Below are 23,252 nucleotides of genomic sequence, written 5' to 3'. Positions count from 1 at the left end.
TACCTTCTTATAGAACTATAAACTATTATATTTCTAATACTTTGTGTCTATGGATGTAAAACTAGGGCACTCTACTCATTAAGACTTGTAGCTTAAATAGAAATGACCAATATTGACCTAGAGGATGAGAAAAATAAAGGCGGAGGCAAGGGGAGTCAGAGGCTTAGAAAGGGAGCCAGGGTGTGAGGAGTGTCTGAAAAGACTGTGGTGGATTGGATCCTACGTCCTGAGTAAAGAGCAGGCCGACTATGCGTGGGAAGGTCTTGTTTTTAGAGAGAGGTGCCTGCCGCTGTGAGGAAGAAAAGACATGGCCAGACAGCCACATCTACCAAGTGAACTTTGTTAGAAATGGGAGGTGGCGGGAGAGACCTGCTAACTGGATGAGACAGTAGATGAGTGGGAAGGGAACCCAGGAAGAGGAGGTCTGGTTAGGGGGCCTCCTGGCCAGTGAAGCTTTTAGCCCAAGAGTGTTTCCAGTAAGTCTGGGAATAAGGAGAAGGGACGAGAGAGCTGTAAATCAGAGAACTTAAATATTGCCAGGGGTTTGCCCTGCCAAACAAGAGTGAATTTTAAGTGTTTTTTAGATAAATAAACAATTTGAACCTCATGGGGTTTACATGCATAATTATCAAACCTTTTAGAAGAAAGTAGTATACAAAATACTCTGATGGAGGCCTGTGTAGTTTCAAACAAGCATGGTAAATAGGTTAAAATGTAGTACTCTGTTCTTTAAAAGGATGACATTTGTCATTGGAATGTTCATAATAATGATTTCCACATTGATAGAGGGTGCAAAACTATTTTTTGTATAATACATGTACGAGTCGTAAGAATCACCTAAGGTATAAATAGAGTAAGTAATGTGCCTTTTGTTTTCAGTATTTTGGGAAGATTTTGATTAAAGTTAAAATTAAATTAAAACGTCAGTAATTTGCATTGTTGGTATGGTTTGAAAACTTTCAATGGTATTTGAAAGTTTCAAACCAGCACAGGGACTTCATGAAGGACGTGTATTTGATATTTCCTGCTCTGTTACTATAGACTTAATTGGATAGTGATCTAAAAGAATCAGAAAGGAAACAAGGCTGACTGGATTCTTTTGAGCTCACTATTCACACTTTTTGCCTTTTCTCTTTTGCAGGTTTTTATCACTTCAAAATAAATGGGGCTTTACAATAGCAATTCAACATTTTGTGCCTAAATTTTCATTTTCATAGAGTAGGCAGAGTGTCAAATGTTACTGATTCTCATGATGTCTAAATCAGGTTAGACAGACTGTTCTTTTGGTAGCTTTATTCTAAGAATAACTTAGTAAAATTGTTTCTCACATGTCTTAAAAGGCCTTACATCGCCTTGCATTCTGTATTAAGAGGAACAAAACAGTGTAAACCTGTTTACTCAGTCAGTAGAGTTTTAACCTTTTCATTTGTCTATTTTTATCACTAAAATTGGATTAACCTCACAGAAGGTAGTACAGGTAAGTCAGTATTTTCCTGATGTTAGCTGGCAGATAGTTGCCTCAAGAGTAATGTCCTATATATAGACTAACTCAGCAGGTAAATGAGATGGGATTATGTTTCGCAGATAAAAAAGGAGATAATTGATGTGATGATTACTCATTTAGATTGGGTGAATCTATGCTTTGCCCTTAATAAAATTCCTAAGCATCTATTATTTTTATCAATTTTACAGGACTTCCAATACGTAGTTATTCAAATTTATCTACATAAACTGCATGACCCTGTCATTTATTTTAAGTATTTAAGTATTTAAATACTTAAGAAATAACTTAAATATTTCTGATAAAAACCGATTTATAGTTTTATTCAGATTCAAGTGGCAGTGTAGGTTACCAATTTGCTTTGTTATGCATTTTATTTTATTTTAAAAAATTTTTATTGGAGTATAGTTGATTTATAATATTGTATGCATTTTATTTTAATCACTGATTGGTTTTGAACTTAAAAAAAATTTAAACAGGCAGAGGAATTTAGGGCTGTAAAACATGCTTGGCTTGCCTCCAAAATAAAATGTTTTCATTAAAATTCCAAGAATTGTTCCTGTTGCCCAGAGCAGTTCTTTGAATAGAATCTGATGTTTAATCAAGCAGTGATACATGATTTTCAAGGTCATTTTTTGTTAGGATAGAAGGAGGAAAGTCAGGAAAATTAATATTCTCAAATACTGATGAAATTTAAAATTAAGTAATGGTGCAAGTAGATCTTATTGCAGATGTTTAAATGTCAGAAATTCACATCTTTATTTCTACTTCGTAATAATGAGGTTTTAGAAACTGAAACAAATACAGATTTACCTTTTTGAAAAAGTGAATTCTTATGGAATAAAATTTTAAAAAAGAAGATCTTCCTGTTTGGCTTCTGAAGCATATATTCATTTGGTTGGGAGGGAATAGTAGATTTACTTTCCTATGTTTTGCTTAGCCTGATGTAAAATAATTTGCACCTTCTTAATATTTGAGGGGTTAGTAGAAGGATAGAAGTCAAGAAGCATGATGGATTGGACTATGAGATAACAGAATGGGTATGAAAATAGTTTAAAAAATATGTGCATGGATAATTAATATCCAACTGTATACATGATACTGTAATAATAAAAACTTGACTTTTAGAGAGTCAATTTAACTAGGAGTCCAAATCATACTCCTGAAACTTTGTTAGCTCCTCATCATGGCATACAGGATCCCTCACTGGCCCCTGCCTTTTTCTCCAGCTTCTTCTCAAGCAGCTTCTCCTCAGCTGAACCTGATTCTTCTACCACACTCTTGTTTCTCCAAATGAGCCCTCAAGCGGGCCTTCCTTTGCCCTATGCGCTCTACCTGGCACGCACTCTCCTGTCTTGGCCATGGGGCAAACTCCTCCTTTACCTTTTCTTCCACCCCAAGGCAGCTGCGTGCCTTTCTTTGTCCTTCTATAGCACGTTCCAGGTTTTCGTTTTTACACTTTCCCCATAACACTGAAATTCTTATGAGCTAGAACTTGGGCTGTGACTTACTCATCTCTGTTCCCAGGACCCAGCATGCAGTAGGTGCTCCCTGGGAATATGGGAAGGAACTAGTGAAGCCCACATCCTGCTTTACTGTGTGAACAGAAAATGCTGCCATCCTGCCCCCTGTCCACCAGAGGTGCTGAGCAAAGAATATGCCCTTTTGAAAAACTAAAGCCATCAGATACTTGCAGGGCAATAGGAACTGTGAGGACTTAAGATAAATCAGGATTACTTATTTCCATCTTTAAAGTTAAATTAAACCGTTAGTCCAAGCCAGTGACGAGTGACGACTTCCTTGACCCCTGAGAATAGTTGTATCGATCTGGCAACTTTCCTAATCTTTGGTGGCTCCCACAGTTAGATGCAGTTCCAATTGGAACTGACTTTTTTAACAAACAAATTAGTTCTTTGGGTCCATATTCTTTTCATTCAGTTGGGTTAAATTTACACATAACGTTTGAAGTATTTTATTCTAAGTTATCTGTTAAGAATCCAGCAAACCTCAACCAGAAAAATATAAGACCAAACCCCAATAATCTAATCAAATGTAATTTCACTTGAGGAACCTAAATATATTGTGAAGACAGCCTTCTTTTTTTTTTTTTTTTTCCTGTGGTAGACTGTCTCTTGTGATGACAAGCTCTGTGGACAGCTGATATTATATATATATATCTTTTTCATTTCAACATTTTTTTAAATTTACTTTTTTATACAGCAGGTTCTTATTAGTTATCCATTTTCTACACATTAGTTGTATATATGTCAATCCTAATCTCCCAGTTCATCCCACTACCACCCCTCCCCCCCCTCCCTCCACCACTTTCCCCCCTTGGTGTCCATAAGTTTGTTCTCTACATCTGTGTCTCTATTTCTGCCCTGCACATTCAGTCCCCTCTTGGCATCTGCTTCTGGGAGGACCTGGACTCACACAGGGGAGATAATACCTCATGGTGAGGACCAAAGGCAACAATGTAATTTCCTTTTGTTCCCATTAAAAGGAAAGCATGAAGACTTTTAAAAAGTCTTTTTCTTTAAAAATTTAAAAAAATATACATTCCAATTACTTTAGCTCACAAAAGGATCTCTGCCTTCTATTTCTTGTAAAACCATTTTCCATGTAGCGCATTTGTCACATATCATGCATTGCTTTGCCTTGTTATTTAATCCAGTAGGTGATATGTTCAGGAAAATTAGGATCCATGTTTTTATCTTCTTGCATTTCCTTCTCAGAACCTAGCCCAGTGCTACATAAGTAGGAGGTGCTCGATAAATACACGCTGATGATTCAGTGCATCTCGATATCCTTATGTGAGGACTCTCTGGTCCTCTTGTAGCCTCCATCTGTTCCTCCCTCGGTCCCATGCCTTCATGCAGCATGCTTCACAGTCAGATTCCTACTATGGTGAGGCCTGACCCCTTTCCAGATTTCCCTTGCTGCTGCTCTCCCTGTAGTACAGAGTCGGTCCTATACTGCTGCCTCAAGGGTTGCCTTCTCCCCAAATCTGCCACAGGACACCAAGCTTTATCGCTCTCTGCTTCTATTGAAGCAGAAAGGCAAACTTTTCTGATAAAGCAGTTTTAAATATTTAACAGGGTATTTAATTGTGTGCACCTTTACGTCTAATTTCTCAGGGTAAAGCAAAGCTGATAAGATGTTTTCTAGGTTCCTTAATTACCTTTCCATTTTTTTCCCCCACTTTCTAGCAGGTTTTCTACTGGCTAGATCACAAAGCAACCAAGAGCGTGTTGATTAGTTATTGGGAAGTGGGAAAAATTGATCCTAGTTCAAGTCAACATTTTTGGAATACCTATTGTGTACACAAACCATAGGTGTTATGGAAAATTCAAAAGTGAACAAGGTAAAAAAGCTTGTGTTCTGGGGGAAGGGAGGGCAAACATATGCCCAAATAATTATAGTGTTGGTTGAATATGGTTAAGTACATAATAATAGAAGTATAAAAGAAAGTGCTTTATAAGAAAGACATGAGGGAAGTAGGTTCAGAGTTAAACTATCAGGGAAGTCTTCACGAAGGACTTGGCCCTGAAGGAGGCAGGCAGAAAGAACACGTGGTTGTATCTTTACTCATCTGTTTTCAAATTATTAGTCTAGTAAAATTTTCTATAAAGATCTTCTTTCACTTATAAAAAGGCATGTTAGAAGACTACGAGGTAATTACCACACTTTTGTTTACTAGGTAATTGATATATTGGTTGTTTCTTGATTAATAATGACCGTGCCTTCTTGTATTAGTTCCTGGACGTAGCCCTTTAAATTAGTATCACGCATTAAGTGTGGTAAACATGTATGATAAAAAAATTAGATAATAATAAAGGATGGCTGCTTTCTATAGGCTGTGTACTACTTCTAATGCAATTTAAGATATGCTTTATCTTATCTATGCTTTTTAGGCAGCCTGGATTTTAAAAGCACGAGCACTAACTGAAATGGTGTACATAGATGAAATTGACGTAGAACAGGAAGGAATTGCAGAAATGATACTGGATGAAAATGCTATTGCTCAGGTTCCACGTAAGTACTAGTTTTTCAGTTAAGTAAATGAAAAGCCATTAGGAGGAGGAATACTCTCTATGTGAACTTTTTTATAATAAAAATAAGACAAAAGGGCTTCCCTGGTGGCAGAGTGGTTGAGAGTCTGCCTGCCGATGCAGGGGACACGGGTTTGTGCCCCGGTCCGGGAAGATCCCACATGCCGCGGAGCTGCTAGGCCTGTGAGCCATGGCCGCTGAGCCTGCGCATCCGGAGCCTGTGCTCTGCAACCGGAGAGGCCACAACAGGGAGAGGCCCGCATACCGCAAAAAAAAAAAAAAAAAAAGGCATATACATGAAACACGTGTATGCATGAAAAAATATTATCTCTATTCTGCCTTATAGTACAAAGGCACAATTTAATTATATTATCTTAAACTTAAGGTGTGAGATTGATGTATAACTATTTTCAGTAGAAGCTATATTATACATTTAAAAATATTTTATAAAAAGGCATTCTATCTGAACTGCTTATCCAATATATCGAAGATTGTTTATCTGAGAGTCTAAACACAGGAAGCATCCAAACAACAGAAGTGTTCTAAAAAAATGATAATTTGAAAACATCACTTCATTGTAATAATTGAAGAGGATTTGCTCTAATGCATGGTGTAAGGTGATGGAGTGATTTGCTAGGCAGTGAATGTCCATCAGGATTGTCACAGTGGCCTAGTCCCAGCTTGCAGGTGTGCTGCTGTGAATGGTATTGGATGATTACCATGACATATGGTATCTTGCTGGTAATTTGTTAGTTGTGACAGTTCTCAGTCATTTATATATGTTTGGAAGGTAATAGCTGTTTAATGCTTCAGTGGAAATTGAGAAAAAAAGTACATGTGTTTCATGTTAAGATGTCTTTTTTCCCTATCATTTTGCTCTTTTGGAGTTAAAGTATCTAAATTCTAGATATTGGGGGTAAATGATCTTTTACTGGGAGAAGAAGTTTGTATGAAAAATAAACTATGAGTATAGAACTGTCATTTTGATGTGTTGGAGCTTTGGAGCCTGCCTGTCTTGAGTTTGAATGCTGGCTCTACTAACAGGTTGACGTGTTTACGTAAATCTCTAAGCCTTTGCTAAATGGGTTAGTACTACCTACCTTACAGCATTAGTGTGGAGATTAAATGTAATAACAAAAGTAACATGATAGGTACTCAATAAATATTAATCTCAAACACATTTTTCTAGATACATTTATGTTACTAATGTCTTTTTCACCAGGCTAGCACATTTGTGAAAATTGCGTTAGTGGACAGTTTTTACAGATCAATAAATAATATACAAATTGAATTCGCCATCTCATCTTATAGGTCCTGGAACATCTCTGAAACTTCCTGGAAATAATCAGACAGGAGGGCCTAGTCCCGCTGTCAGGTATGTTCAGTATACTCCTATTTCATTCCCTTTGCCACTAAATATTGACCAGGCTGCATGAGAATCTTCCTTTATTGATCTTCTTTGTATTTTAAAAATTTACAATCTTCACAGGCCGATAACTCAAGCTGGAAGACCCATTACAGGTTTCCTTAGACCCAGCACACAAAGTGGAAGGCCAGGCACTATGGAACAGGCCATCAAAACACCCAGAACTGCCTACACAGCTCGCCCTATCACCAGCTCATCTGGAAGATTTGTCAGGCTGGGAACGGTAAATTCTGTCAGCTTTACCATAACCTTGTATGACCAAAGTAATTTATGTTATGTTAATCATTTTTCACTATTTTTAGAGTAGAGAATTGTATGGAAAATGTTTGAAGGTGATTCTTTTTACTTGTGTTGGCTTTATAATTTTATGCACATTAAACTCAATTTGTGTTTCAAGAGAAAGTTTCAGATTTCTTGTTCTATCCTTTTTTCCCTGTAGGCTTCCATGCTTACAAGTCCTGATGGACCTTTTATAAATTTATCTAGACTGAATTTAACAAAATATGCCCAGAAACCTAAATTGGCAAAGGTATGTACTTAAAATTATTTTATGTTATGAAGTAATGTTCAAACTGTTATCATCACATTGTAGGAAATGGATAAAAATTTGTGAAGAAAAGACCTTGTCTTGATTGAAATGGAAATTAATTATTCTAATATCTAAAATTTCTCTTAGTATTGAGTTAAGGAAAGTCAATCAGAAATAAAGCATATATACCATTATAATAGGAAATTCTTTTTCTCCTAATAAAGAACAGCAATTTATAACAAAGAAAACAGATGTGCAGCACCATCTTTGGGTAATGAAGTTTAGGAGATCATCTGTATGTGTGTGTATTTTTCTTTTTCAGCTTGGACTGTTCTCAGAAAAATAATTTTCTATCCTTGTAGGATTTTAGAACTGTCAAAAAGAAGATTAAAAAAATGTTCTCTTTCTAATTAGTAAGGCGCTTCCCTGGTGGCACAGTGGTTGGGAGTCTGCCTGCCAATGCGGGGGACATGGGTTTGTGCCCCGGTCCGGGAGGATGCCACAGAGCGGCTGGGCCCATGAGCCATGGCTGCTGAGCCTGTGCGTCCGGAGCCTGTGCTCCGCAACAGGAGAAGCCACAACAGTGAGAGGCCCGCGTACCGCAAAAAAAAAAAAAAAAAAAAAAAAAAAAAAAGTTCTCTTTCTAATTAGTAATTAATCAGGTATCTCAATAAGGATTACTTGAGCCAGACAGCAGCAAGCCAACTACATTAGTAATTCTAACTATTAAATGCTCCTCTGAATTAAAGAGAAAGTGAGAGCAAGAGAAAAAGTGATAAGAGAGTGAGAAGGGAGAGGGAGAGGGAGAGAAAGGAGGATGTTTGTGACCTTTCCAATATAGAAAAGTTTGGAGGTGAGCATGGAATAATTCAGAGCCAGCAGCAGTTAGCTTCTGGAAACTGGTGTAAGCCTAGCTCAGGTTTTTAGCTGTAATCTCTATGAATTCTGTGCATGAGTGCTGAGCTCATTACTATTATCAGTTCTGGCATTTAACATATTTAATAAATATTAAACACTCTAGGGAAAATGAAAAAGGACACTAGCCATACAGACTTGAAATTTAAATCAGGAAAAGGAATGCCAGCTGGCAAACAAAGAATCAGACTATAATAATGCCAATGATGTTTTTCTTAGTTTCTTATTTGATAGCAACCCAGTCAACTTCATTTAGCAAAATCATAAAGTTTTACTTATTTCCCTTTCCTTTATGAGGAATATCTGATTCCGTATCTTTTTAGGCCATTTTATTTGAGGTGGCTGAATGGCTACTTAATACCATTGTTGTTTTCTAACCAGGGAGTGTAGTCAGTAGAGGCATTTCCTTCAAATTAGGATGCTTCCAGGACAGACCTGATCTATGTTACTAGATTTAGACGAACTAGATTTTGCACTTATTTAGTGTGTTGTAGAAATAATGCCAGGTTTCTCTGTCTTTGGTCCCCAACTTGCCTTGACTTATCAGGACTCATTTCTAACATTGGCATATTACTTGGGGTGGCTGGTGACTCCTTGACACTGTCTTGGGTGTTATCCTTTTCATGGCAGTGGTAACACCAACTGCTCTCGTAACTATTTTTTTTTTTTTTAATAAGAGAACAAATGGAGGATTAGGAATAGTTTTCTAAAGAGGGCCTCATCCTGATTTCTTTTTTCTTTTTTGGGTTGCCTTCAAGTCATCTCTGTTAATAATCTTGATATCTTTCAGGGGTGCTAGCCTCTTTGCAAGTATAAAATGATGGTATTATGGACAAATGTAGTACCACCAAGAGGTAGTCCGGTAAATGCTTATTTATCCAGATAGGTTGGGGGCTGTATTAGAATAATGATTCTCAGCCCTGGCTGCAATAGAGGCATCTGCATGTTAAGAAAAAACGCCCTACTTTACAGTTAAACTCTACTTTGTTTCAGAAAGAACTTCAAGATTGTCCCATGTCTAAAGTGTCATTATTAATATCATAATCACTGTATAATACATGCAGTTTTATGACAGTCCTAAAGTTGGTCGTTTCATTTGTCTCTTTCTGATAAAATAGTATGTGTAATATGAAAAAAATTGTTGAATTATTTGAGCTTTCCAGTTCGTATTCTGTGAAAACAGGAATCAGTTATAAGTAGCCTTATTTTAAAATGAATGGTTGTAACAAATGATGGATAGACCCTTTACTTATAAATCCCAGGTACTTTAGAGTACTTTGTTATTTTGGTTCAATCTAGCTGCTGTCAAAATGGCCTTTGAGTTTTGATATAACAATAAAGTACCTTTGTTAAAATAAAATCTAATGTATTTTTTGCATTTTTTCTTCACAGGCTTTGTTTGAGTATATCTTTCATCATGAAAATGATGTTAAGACTGTAAGTTTTGAATTTGCACTATTTTTAAATGTGATTTTTATGACTTTGGGGATTTAGATTCTGAAACGTTCTATTTCTTACCTTATAAACAGATGGAATTATGAAGATTGGAGAATTACTGCTACTTTCAAATCCACTGTCAGTTTCAATAGGAAATTTTGTATAACTATAGAAGTCGTAAGACTTGTGCCTGATCCATAGAGTAGTAGATCTCCATTAAAGGGCAAGATATAGATAATTGAGAATGCTGCATAGTAAGTTTGTGTTAAAGTTTATTTTATATACTAATAGTCAGCATTGTTGATCCATTTTCTTCTTTGGTCCATATATAGTGATTATAGGTTTACTAATACATGTATTTCTGGTCTCTTTGTAGTGTTCCCCATCTCCTCCCCTTTAACATTTTATGATAGAAAATTTCAAACATGTGCAAGTGGAGAGTATAATGAGCCTGTATCAACCATCACCCAGCTTCAACAATAATCAATAATCAGTCATCTTGGTAGCCTTTCAACAGAGAATTTTTAAGGTTACATGCTCAGGACTTCTCCATTTGTGTCATTTTTCAACATGCTAATATGCAAATGAGCAGTAACTTCACAAATCTTGTCCAGTCAAATGTAGTTAATTCTACAGTGTCTAATGATAGTATTTTCTGTCATTTTCTTTTTTTTTTTTTTTTTTTTTTTTTTTTGTGGTATGCGGGCCTCTCACTGTTGTGGCCTCTCCCGTTGCGGAGCACAGGCTCCGGACGCGCAGGCCTAGCGGCCATGGCTCACGGGCTTAGTTGCTCCGCGGCATGTGGGATCTTCCCGGACCAGGGCACGAACCCGTGTCTCCTGCATCGGCAGGCGGATTCTCAACCACTGCGCCACCAGGGAAGCCCCTCATTTTCTTATTCAAGGAAAAAACCTTATATATTAAGTATTCAGGAAGACAAAAGCATTTTTCTCAGTTGTGTTTTCTATGTGTCAACCATTATGCTATGTACTAGGAAAATTAATAAAAATATGATATTTGTTCCTGCCTCTACAAGCCATGTAATCTAGCTGAGGAAATAAAATTGACATAGTGAAACAGTTAAAAAGGTAATTGCCAGAATGTGAAATTGTTACTGAAGATCAAGGGGAAAAATCAGGGGATAAAATTAGTAAAAATCCATAAAATCAGTAGGATTTTTTGGAAAGAGAGGGAAAAAATGTAAAAGAAGAGTAAAAACATGAGCAAGGTGTGGAAAGAGAAATAAATAAACCATATTCTCAAAAATGGGGGTGTCAGAGACATTTTAGAGAAAGAAGTAACAGAACATGATGCTAGATTTGGTATGGGAGACAAAGGAAGGACACAGCTCAAACTTGCCTCTTAAAGATGCTGTAAGAATGACTGTTTTACTAACAGAAATGGGATTATTAGGGAAGGATATCAGTTTGTAAAGAAGCTGAATAATTCACTTGAAGGCATTTTTAGTTTGAAATTGTGAAAGGCTATCCAAGTGGAGATGTCACTGCATGTATTGGAAGCTGTGACACTAAAATGTAGGGGGGCCTGGGCCAGATACACAGAGTATGGGAGTTATCGATAATGAAGTGATAGTGGATGTGGTCACATCGAGAAAAGAGAAAACTAAGGTTGGGGCAACTGAGAAACCATGCACATTTCTGTAAATAAAAGTCAATACATGCCATTTTCACTTAATATAAAGCTGGTTCAGAGGGTTTCAGGGTGATATATAAAATCATGTAGTTACACTGTCATTAAAAAGAAACATTCAAATACCACCCCATTTTATAAATGAGTAGATATTTATAATCACTAAAGTATCATAAAGTTATATCCTGACTTTGTTAAGATTAATTCATTTACTGCAGATACATTTATTCTTTCATCCAACATATTTTGAGCCACTACAATGTGCCAGGCACTGTTCTAGGCCCTGAGATTACAGAGTGAAGCAAGCAGACAGAATCTCTGCTCTTTTGGAGATAATGTTCCGGTTGGGCAAGAAATAGAGACAGTTAGCAAACTTAAAAATATATAAAATGTCATGGGATAAGCAGTATAAAAATAAAGCAAGGAAACCGGGTAAGAGAATAGATGACATGGGGGAAGATGTCATTTTATATGGGCTGGGAGGTGGTCAGTGAAGTCCACTCTGAAAAGACATTTAAGCAGAGACCTGTATGAAGGGAGACAAACCATATGGTTAGGTGGAGGAAGAGCACGCAAATCAGAGAGAACTTTAACTGCAAAGGCCCTGAATATTATCTTGGATTGTTTAAGGAACAGTGAGGAGGCCAATGTGGCTGGAGTGAGGTCTTTGAAGGGGGAGAGTTGTAGGCAATGGGTTCAGAAAGTTAACAGATCATATGCTGTTTATAGGTCATGGTGATGATGTCTTTATTCATCTTGAAGATGTTGTTCTGCATCTTGGCATTTACAAAATTTTGTTGAGGAATGTTGTTTTTTCAGCTACATTGAAAAACAGAATTTGTTCTATGGAAAACTGTATTTCTGCCTTTGAGTTCTTAATAACTTCCTCCCTTCCTCTCCCTTCTTGGGGCAGTATTAGCAATATTGACAAACTGAAGGGGCATGTGGGTTGGTGATTCTGGAATCTTTATTTCCATATACTCTTTAATTTCATCATGCTGAAGTTGTCGCAACTCTAACATTAGTGAAAGGATGACTGTTTTTTAAACTTTAGAGGTTGGAGCACTATTACTTAGGAAGGTCACTGGGACGCCCAGTTGGATGTATTCGCAAACATGTTGTCGAGATCTGCCAAGGTTCCCTGTTCTTATGGACTTTTATAAACTTACTCCTTTTATTTATGACCTTCTAGGTCTTTATTAATATCTAGATATTGGATTGATTGACTTATTCAAAGATCCTTAAATATAAGTATATAGTAATTTATTTTAAAAAACTGGGGAAGACTTTAAAGAAATATAGCTCTCAGTAACCTCTTTAAAATTTTAAAATGTTAATAGCTTTTAATTATGAATCTTATTACTATGACAGTTTTGTTTGGTTCTTAAGTTATTTTCAACGTAAGTCAGAAGTAAAGAATAGAATTAATTCAGTCAACAAATAATTCTTGAGGGCCTTTTAACCGCACAGTGACACTGCAGAAAACAGAGATGTGTTAAGAAGTGGATGCCGGGCTTCCCTGGTGGCGCAGTGGTTGAGAATCCGCCTGCCGATGCAGGGGACACGGGTTCGTGCCCCGGTCCGGGAGGATCCCGCGTGCCGCGGAGCGGCTGGGCCCGTGGGCCATGGCCGCTGGGCCTACGCGTCCGGAGCCTGTGCTCCGCAACGGGAGAGGCCACAGCGGTGAGAGGCCCGCGTACCGCAAAAAAAAAAAAAAAAGAAGTGGATTCCTGTGCTCAGGGAATTTGGAGTCCATTTGAAATAGTCACAAGTGGTTTTGTCTAGTGCAGCCCCAGTCTTCAAATGAAGAGTGATCATTAATATGGTTTTTTTTTAACCATTTTAATTCTATATCAGTAATTCATATTAATTTCCTTAATTGGTGTAGACAAACATGTGGGTCCTACATAGGAACCATATCTGAAAGCAAAATCAGCAGCCTGTAATCAGCACTGAGTCTAATCTTGGAAAAATTAGAATGTGTAAAAAAAAAATTTAGAATGACATATTTTTCTGAAAAATAGAAGGTCTGTTATATTAAACATGAAAGTGAATCTGATCTATTCACTAGAACAGGTCTTTTAAAGGATTACGTTAAAATGAATATATTCAGATATTTACAATTTACTCCTGAACTGAGCTGATTGAAATATGGTTTTCTGGTATTTCCAGAGATAATGATAATTGAAATTATACTTTTTTTCTTCATTTTTCACTTCCATTTTTACCTCTTGCTTGGGGAAAAAAAGAAAAATAAGCATATGAACATAGTGTGTAGCGTGTTTTTAATTTCCATAGCTTTCAAGTAGAGGTGTTGATTTTTCAAGTCCATTAGAACCTCAGCATGGTGACACCATTCCTTTATAAATGGTTTGCATATTTAGAAGTCTCCCCTGGAGCGAGGGAAGATGGGGAGGAAAGTTATTTATTTTGCAGTAGGAGATTCAAGGAGCTCTTCTGGCATTCATTTCAGAAAAGCGTTAATGTTAAGAAATGGGCAATAATATGGGATGCATTCTGAGATTATAGAACTGAAAATCTAAGAGTTACTTTAACTGAGCTGTTGGATATCGTCATGATGTTAACACTGACTAAAGAATAAAGGGTTTTCAACCTTAAGAGAAAGAATAACAAGTATTATTTAAAAATCAGAATTCTTTTTAAACTAATAACCTGAGGTTTTTTTAAAATTTATTTTTAAATTATTTTTATTTTTTTAGATGTTGGGGGTAGGAGTTTATTAATTAATTTATTAATTTTTGCTGTGTTGGGGCTTCGTTTCTGTCTGAGGGCTTTCTCTAGTTGTGGCAAGCGGGGACCACTCTTCATCGCGGTGCGCGGGCCTCTCACTATCGCGGCCTCTCCCGTTGCGGAGCACAAGCTCCAGACGCGCAGGCTCAGTAGTTGTGGCCCACGGGCCCAGCCGCTCTGTGGCATGCGGAATCCTCCCAGACCAGGGCCCGAACCCGTGTCCCCTGCATTGGCAGGCAGACTCCCAACCACTGCACCACCAGGGAAGCCCATAACCTGAGTTTTTATTCACCAAATCTTTATATGAACTTCAGATTTCTGTGAGCTTTAAAATTGTATAAAGATTGATTTGCTGTCCTCTTTGTCCAAATGGTTTCCACTTTTTTGGTATAGAATTCTAATTCCTAATGAGATGTCTCTTGTCTGATCTTAAATAATCACTAGAAGGAACAAACTAGAAGACGTTAGAGAGAAAGGGATAAGCACAACTAGAATACAAAAGCAGTTAAGATCTTTTTCAGTCTGCAGCGAAGGAAAGTCTGACCTTTAGAATTACTGGCATGTAGGGTAATGTCAGAATAATGGAATGATGGTTGTTAAAAGACGGCAGTTACCCAAGTACCCCAGCTCCTTTCACTCTTCTTCATGACTCTGTTTTCAAACCTTTTTCTATCTGCATACTTGATCTTTCTCTCTTTCTCTACACCTGTCTTTAAAGTGGGGCCTGCAGTTGGGCCTACCTTATGTGGTAAAGGCTTGACTCCCACTGGGTTTGGAGGCATTTTGGTTGGGAGAGGGTAAAAACTTACGGATTTTTAAATACCAGTTTCATACCTTGTATATTAAAATTGTATTCAAATAGACTGTACATCTGCTTCCCTTTGATCACTGTATAGTTCTCATCTGCTGTCAGTCCTCTGGTCTGGAACTGATTATTTAGGGAAGATTGGTGGAGCCATCTGGAGACATGAGCAACTTGAGTTTCTGTCTGATTTCTAATGCATGTTTTGATTGATGCTAATTATATGGTTTATTTCATAATTTATTGTTTCTGTTTATTGTTAGAAAAGAAAATCCTAATCTAAAATGCATTGTTTTTCAAAGGCTTTGGATTTGGCTGCCCTTTCCACAGAGCATTCTCAGTACAAGGACTGGTGGTGGAAAGTACAGATTGGAAAATGTTACTACAGGTAAAATTTTGATTTATTTGGAAAAGGCTTAGAAGCAGCAACATATTTTAGAGTCTCAAATCTGGTAACCTTTTCTGGGGGATAGATTTCCTCATGAAGAAATGAGAACTGTGTCTTTGGCTTACGTGAGGAAGCATCTACTTAGCAATCACATGATGGCACTAAGAACTGACACCTTTAGAATAGTAAAAGTTTAGAGCTGGGAAGGGGAAACTTTGAGACCATCACATCCAATACTCCTTTTCAGATGAGGAAGCTGAGGCCAGAGAGAGGTTGTGATTTGCATCAGGAACTAGTCAGTAACAGACCTGGGACTAGAATCGAGTCTGTTGATTCTCACTCCACTCCTCTTGGCTTTCAAGTCTTTCCTCCCTCCCACCCTCCCTCCTTCCTTCCTTCCTTCTTAATTTTTATTGGAGGATAGTTGATTTACAATGTTGTGTTAGTTTCAAGTGTGCAGCAAAGTGAATCAGTTATACATACACGTATATCCACTTTTTTTTTTAGATTCTTTCCCCATCAAGTTTTTATTTCTACTGATGCCTCACATCTGTAAAGTGCTTTATAGTTGAGATAGCTTGTCCACACATTACATTATCTCACTGAAATCTTACGGCACTTTGGATATAGTTGCTATTATTAGCCCTTTGTCCAGATGAGGGAAATTGAGCCTCAGAAAGATGAAGTGACTTTCCCAAATTCATGTAGCTAATATGTGGCAGAACGAGAATTTGAGCTCAGCTTTCTGATGCCAGTTCTTTTACTATTTGCACAATCCCATGGTGTTTCTCTGGGATCTAAATAGTCTTACACTAATTCACTTAATGTTTAAACACATTTTTAAGCAAATTAATTGAGAGATAAAAATAGTTGTAATAATTTATGAATATTATATAGCAACTGGTAAATAGGATCTGAAATGATTGCTTGATATTGAAATGCACTTGGAGCATTTGAAAAATAGAGACAAATGAACAATTATATTTTATAAAGATAAATGTCTTTTATTATTCAAAAACAAGGTAGACTAGGTACTGTGAGCATCCTTCGATGGTTATTAACTTTAGTTATTAGTTAAACACTGTGAAGAAAAGGAAATATATAAATAGAATAAAAAGGATGCTTATTCTTCTACTATTGAAATTAAGACTATTTTCCATTTAGATATTTCACATAGAACTCTGAAGTATTTTTTCCTACCGTTAGATTGAGGAAGTATTTTCTGCTAAAAGGTAATTTTGGACCATTATAACATTAAACTCTTATGAATATAATTTCTGAAGACAAGCTTGAAATCTTGAGTTTTTAAGCAAAACTCTCAGAAATCTATAATAATGAAAGAAAAGCACAACTTGAATTCCTTCTGCCATCCATATAAGATGGCATTTAAATGAGTATATTTTGTCATTAATTATTGTTCTCCTCTGTTCCTTAATAGCTTCTGGTCTTATTATGTATTCAGCATTCATTCATTTATTCATTTGCTCAGATGGCTTACAGTTGAATGGAGGAGAGAGAACAGGAAACAATTATAAATGTGGTGCCCATTATGATAGAAGCAAGTGCAGGGTGCAGTGGGAGCCCAGAGGAAGAGGTCAAGAATGGATTGCCAGAGAATGTAGCCCCATATTGACTTCCGTCTCTTTGCTCCTGATCATTAAGTTCTACTGGTTCTTCCTCTGCAGTAGCTCTTACAGTTGCTCCACTACTACCCATTCCCACTCCAGTGCTTTAATCCTGGCTTTTAGTATCATTTGTTTGAATTGCTACATTAGGTTCTTATCTGGGTTTTCTGCCTCTATTTTCTTGTCCCATCAGTCCTTCCTGTATACCCCACTGTCAGAGTAACTGTTGCAAAAAAAAACAGCTCTTGTTGGATTCTTTGGTTAATCTCCATTATCTCTGAAATGAAGTCTGGATTTTAAGTGTGGCACCCATGATTTTGTCCCAGTCTACAGCTTTGCACTTTTCTGTTACATCTCTCATTCCTTGTTGTGTTTTCCTTTTCAATTAAACCCAACAACTCAGCACTCCCCTAACATGCTGTGTACTTTTCTGCTTGTGTGCTTATGCTGATAGTTTGCTTCCATCAGAGATATTCCCTCACCCCCACCCCATCCTATCTAGCTGTCAAAATCTTGCCTGTTACTTCCTCACTGAAACTGTCTTAGTTTGCTCCTCCTCTGTGCTCTCAAAACACTTTTTTCTCATTGGCCATAATGCAATTAAATTTATTTTAAAATATGTTGTTTCAATCTTTACTGGTGCCTTCAGAACATGGTTATCTTCTTCTTTTTTTTTTTTTTTTTTTTTTTTTTGTGGTACGCGGGCTTCTCACTGTTGTGGCCTCTCCCGTTGCGGAGCACAGGCTCCGGACGCTCAGGCTCAGCGGCCATGGCTCACGGGCCCAGCCGCTCTGCGGCATGTGGGATCCTCCCAGACCAGGGCACGAACCCATGTCCCCTGCATTGGCAGGCAGGCTCTCAACCACTGCGCCACCAGGGAAGCCCATTATCTTCATTTTTGAAACTCCTTACCATCATTAAATGTGCATGCAGTTGATCCTTGACAATGTTTATTGAATTAAATTGGAGAGAAAAAGTTGGCAGTTGGCGGAGATCATCTCTGGACTCTGATTCTTTGATATTGTCCTGTGTTTGTGAACTTGACTGATGTTTTCATTATTCCTAGACTTGCTTTACACATGGTGCCCACTCCATTTCCTTTGCACAGGAACCCATGTGATAAATTCCTTTTTTTTTTTTTTTTTTTTTTTTTGCGGTATGCGGACCTCTCACTGCTGTGGCCTCTCCCGTTGCGGAGCACAGGCTCCGGACGCGCAGGCCTAGCGGCCATGGCTCACGGGCTTAGTTGCTCCGCGGCATGTGGGATCTTCCCGGACCAGGGCACGAACCCGTGACCCCTGCATCGGCAGGCGGATTCTCAACCACTGCGCCACCAGGGAAGCCCGATAAATTCCTTTTTGATAGGACTAGAAGAAATAATCTCTTAAGGGTACAGTAATAAAACACATATGACTCATTCTTCTTTCCTTTCTTTGGTTTCCAGGTGGTTCAATAGCTCTGATTACTTGTTTGCTTTTTAATTTGTTTATTCTCCATCGTTTTTTTAAAAGATCTATTTCTGTTTTCATATTCTTATTTTACATGTATCTTTTTATTGTAATCCCTTTTAAATCGTTTTTCAGAAGAGACAACTTAGTTACAAATATACAGACTCTCATGGATGGTTAGGTGTTCATGGAATTCAGTGACTGAACTTCAGCCACATGTTTAAGACTTGAATGTTCAGTTGAAGCTTTGTATATCAATATAAAGCCATTCTTCAGAACTTCAGAGTTCTCTGATAACATTTTATGAATACTCCTTGCAAAAGTTGTGGGACCTTTGAAGCGGTAGGGGCTTCTACCACATCACACATCCTCTAACTTTAGGCCAGATTTGGGGGTCACAGTGTCCCACATTGTCCATTGGTGTGGCTATACCCAAATAGCTGGGTATAGCCATGCCAGTACTTGAGGCTTAGGTTAGGAAAAAAGAACAAAGCTATTCTTTCAAGAATGGAAGTAACATAATGGACCATATTGTATGTTGTTTTGACTTTATTTTACAAAATAAAAGCATTATCATAAAATGCCTAAGTAGCTCTTAGATGTCTAGGGATGAGTAGTTATGAGAAAGCCCAACAAATCTATTAAGGACAGGCTGAAGTGTGCTTTTTTTTTTTTTTTTTTGAAGTGTGCTTTAATGATTTATTTCATTTCCCTGGGCAGAAGAAGTGGGTGTTGACATCAGGACAGTTATATTTAGGCAAGGAACAAGTCTGAAGTTCATAGACTAGATATAAAAAAGGGAAAATAATATGTTTGTAGAATAATAAAATGGTACAGCTATTTTACTCAAGTGGCAATTACTATTTACCTCAAAATTGTTAAGAGTTTAAAAGTTGAAAAGTCAAAAAATACCTTGAAATAAGTGAAAATGGAAATACAACACACCAGAACTTATGGGATGCAGCAAAAGCGGTCCTAAGAGGGAAATTCCTAGCAATAAATGCCTACTCAGGAAACAAGAAAATTCTCAGATAAACAACCTGACTTTACTCCTTAAGGAACTAGAAAAAGAAGGACAAATGAAGCCCAGAGTTAGTAGAAAGAAGGAAATAACAAAGATCAGAGCAGAAATAAATGAAATAGAGATTTAAAAGACAGTAGAAAAGATCAATGAAACCAAGAACTAGTTCTTTGGAAAGATAAGCAAAATTAACAGACCTTTAGCTAGACTCACCAAGAAAAAAAGAGAGAGTACTCAAATAAATACAATCAGAAATGAAAGAGATGTTACAACTGATACCACAGAAATACAGAGGATCATAAGAGACTACTATGAACAATTATAGGCCACCAAATTGGACAGCCTAGAAGAAATGGATACATTACTAGAAACATAAAATCTTCCAGGACTGAGTCATAGAAATAGAAAATCTCAACAGACCAAGTACTAGTAAGGAGATTGAATCAGTAATTTAAAAACTCCCTACAAACAAAAGTTCAGGACAAGAGAGCTTCACAGGTAAATTCTGCCATTCAAAGAAGAATTAATACTAATCTTTCTCAAACTGTTTCACAAAATAGAAGAGGAGGGAACACTTTTGAACTTATTTTATGGCTCCAGCATTACCCTGATACCTAAACCAAACAAGGACACCACAAGAAAAGAAAATTACAGGCCAATATCACTGATGAACATAGATGCAAAAATCCTCAACAAAATATTAGCACATCAAATTCAACATTGAACTAAAAGGATCATAACCATGATTAAGTGGGATTTATTCCAGGGATGCAGGGATGGTTCAATAAATGCAAATCAACCAATGTGATACACCACATTAACAAAATGAAGGATAAAGATCACATGATCATCTCAGTAGATGCAGAAAAGGCATTTGACAAAATTTAACATGCATTTATGATAAAAACTCCTAACAAAGCGGGTGTAGAGCGAACGTACCTCAATATAGTAAAGGCCGTACATGACAAGCCTGCAGCTAAAGTCATATTCATTGGTGGAAATCGGAAAGATTTTGCTCTAAGATGAGGAATAAGATAAGGATGCCCACTCTCACCATTTTTGTTCAACATAGTATTAGAAGTCCTATCCAGAGAAGTTTAGGCAAGAAAAAGAAATAAAAGGCACCCAAATCAGAAGGGAAGAAGTAAAACTGTCTGTTTACAGATGACATGATACTATATATAGAATATCCTAAAGACTCCACCAAAAAACTATTGGAACTAATAAGTGAATTCAGTAAATTTGTAGGATACAAAATGAATATACAGAAATTTGTTGCTTTCTGTACACTAATAACAAACTATCAGAGAAATTAAGAAAACAATCCCAATTACAATAGCATCAAAAAATAAAATAAAATAACTTGGAATAAATTTAACCAAGGAGTTGAAACACCTATACACCAAAAACTATAAGATATTGATGAAAAAAATTGATGAAGGCATAAGTAAATTGAAAGATATTTCACATTTCATGGATTAGAAGAATTATTATTGTTGAAATGTCCATACTACCTGAAGCAATCTACAGATTCAGTGCAATCCCTATCAAAATTACAATGGCATTTTTCAAAGAAATAGAACAAACAATCCTAAAATTTGTATGGAACCACAACAGACCCTGAAGAACTAAAACAACCTTGAGAAAGAAAAACAAAGCTGGAGGCATCACATTCCCTGACTTCAAACCAAATTACAAAGCTATAGGGATTGTATAAAGTAGATAACTAATAAGAACCTGCTGTATAAAAAATAAATAAATGAAATTAAATTTTAAAAAAAGCTATAGGGATGAAAACAGTATGATGTTGGCATAAAAACAGACACATAGATCAATGGAACAGAATACAGAGCCCAGAAACAAACCCATGCACATGTGGTCAATTAATTTACAAAAGAGGGACTTCCCTGGTGGCACAGTGGTTAAGAATCCACCTGCCAATGCAGGGGACATGGGTTCGAGCCCTGGTCTGGGAAGATCCCACATGCCGAGGAGCAACAGCCCTTGCACCACGACTACTGAGACTGCACTCTAGAGCCCGTGAGCTGCAACTACTGAGCCTGAATGCCACAACTACTGAAGCCTGTGTGCCTAGGGCCTGTGCTCTGCAACAAGAGAAGCCACTGCAATGAGAAGCCCAGGCACCACAACGAAGAGTAGCCCCCCTCACTGCAACTAGAGAAAGCCCCTGCACAGCAACAAAGACCCAATGCAGCCAAAAACAAATAAATAAATTAATTAATTTAAAAAAATTTATAAAAAGTCAAGAATGTACAATGGGGAAAGGACAGTCTCTTCAATAAATTGTGTTGGGAAATAGGACAGCCACATGCAAAAGAATGATGGACCACCATCTTACACCATATACAAAACTAACTCAAAATGGATTAAAGATTGAATGTAAGACCTGAAATCATAAAACCCCTAGACGAAAACATATGCAGTAAGCTCCTTAACCATGGTCTTGGTGATGAGTTTTTGGATTTGACACCAAAAGCAAAAGCAACAAAAGCAAAAATAAACAAGTGAGACTTCTTCAAACTAAAAAGCTACTGCACAGCAAAGGAAACCATGAAAAAAATGAAGAGGCAACCTACCAAATGGGAAAAAATATTTGCAAATCATATATCCAAAAGGGATTAACATCTAATATATATTAAAAAACTCATGAAAGTCAATAGTAAAAAAAAAAATCCGATTAAAAAATGAGCAGAGGCTCTGAATAGCTATTTTTCGTAAGAAGACATTACAGATGGCCAATAGGTACACGAAAGGGTGCTCAACATCATTAATCATCAGGGAAACTCAAACCAAAACTGCAATGAGATATCACCTTACATTTGTTAGAATGGCTATTATTGAAAAGATGAGAAATAGCAAGTGTTGGTAGTATGTGAAGAAAAGGGAACCCTCATGCAATGTTGGTGGGAATGTAATTGGTGCAACCATATGGGAAACAGTATGGAGGTTCCTCAAAAAATTAAAAATGGAACTATCATATGCTTCAGCAGTTCTAGTTCTGGGTATTTATCTGAAGAAAGTGAAAACACTGACTCAAAGAAAAGATATCTGCATCACCATGTTCATTGCAGCATTATTTACAATAACCAAGATATGGAAACAATCTAAGTGCCCATCAAAAGATGAATGGATAAAGAAATATATATAATATATATAAATGTGTGTGTATATATATATATATGTATATATGCAATAGAATATTATTCAGCCATGAAAAAGAATGAAATCTTGCCATTGCGATGACATGGATGGACCTTGAGGACATTATGCTAAATGAAATAAGTCTCATAGAGAAAGACAAATACTGTATGATCTCACTTATGTGAGGAATCTAAAAAAATAAAGAACAAAGCTCATAGATACAGAGAACAGATTGGTGGTTGACAGAGCTGGAGGGTAGGGGGTGGGCAAGTGGGTGTAGGGAGTCAAAAGGTACAAGCATCCAGCTATAAAATAAACAAGTCATGGGAATGTCACATACAGCATTGCAGCAATAGTTAATCCTGTATTGCATGTTTGGAAGTTGCTAAGAAAGTAAACCTTAAAAGTTCCCATCACAAGAAAAAATTCTGTAACTATGTATGGTGACGGATGTTAATTAGACTTACTGTGATGATCATTTTGCAGTATATGCAAATATCAAATTATTACGTTGTACACCTGAAATTAATATAACGTATGTCAGT

The 23,252-nt window shown here is 37.0% G+C and overlaps 1 protein-coding gene across 3 annotated transcripts in view; it reads left to right on the top strand.

The window, feature by feature from the left end:
* TTC8 (tetratricopeptide repeat domain 8) overlaps positions 1-23,252 on the top strand; it is a 53,372-nt gene that overhangs the window by 9,762 nt on the left and 20,358 nt on the right. For 2 of the 3 annotated variants that reach the window (XR_010839437.1, XM_059059539.2), the window contains exons 2-7: positions 5,416-5,536; positions 6,865-6,928; positions 7,043-7,202; positions 7,419-7,508; positions 9,816-9,860; positions 15,366-15,451. Coding sequence is in view for 2 of the 3 variants with exons in the window: in XM_059059539.2 (XP_058915522.1) it covers positions 5,416-5,536; positions 6,865-6,928; positions 7,043-7,202; positions 7,419-7,508; positions 9,816-9,860; positions 15,366-15,451 (566 nt within the window). In the remaining variant the exon portion in view is untranslated. The remainder of the gene's footprint in view (positions 1-5,415; positions 5,537-6,864; positions 6,929-7,042; positions 7,203-7,418; positions 7,509-9,815; positions 9,861-15,365; positions 15,452-23,252) is intronic. The other variant, XM_067027918.1, reaches the window with a different exon arrangement.

Source organism: Kogia breviceps, chromosome 3 (genome assembly GCF_026419965.1).
Source record: "Kogia breviceps isolate mKogBre1 chromosome 3, mKogBre1 haplotype 1, whole genome shotgun sequence".
Lineage (NCBI taxonomy): Eukaryota > Metazoa > Chordata > Mammalia > Artiodactyla > Physeteridae > Kogia > Kogia breviceps.
This window is presented reverse-complemented; position numbering and strand designations above follow the sequence as displayed.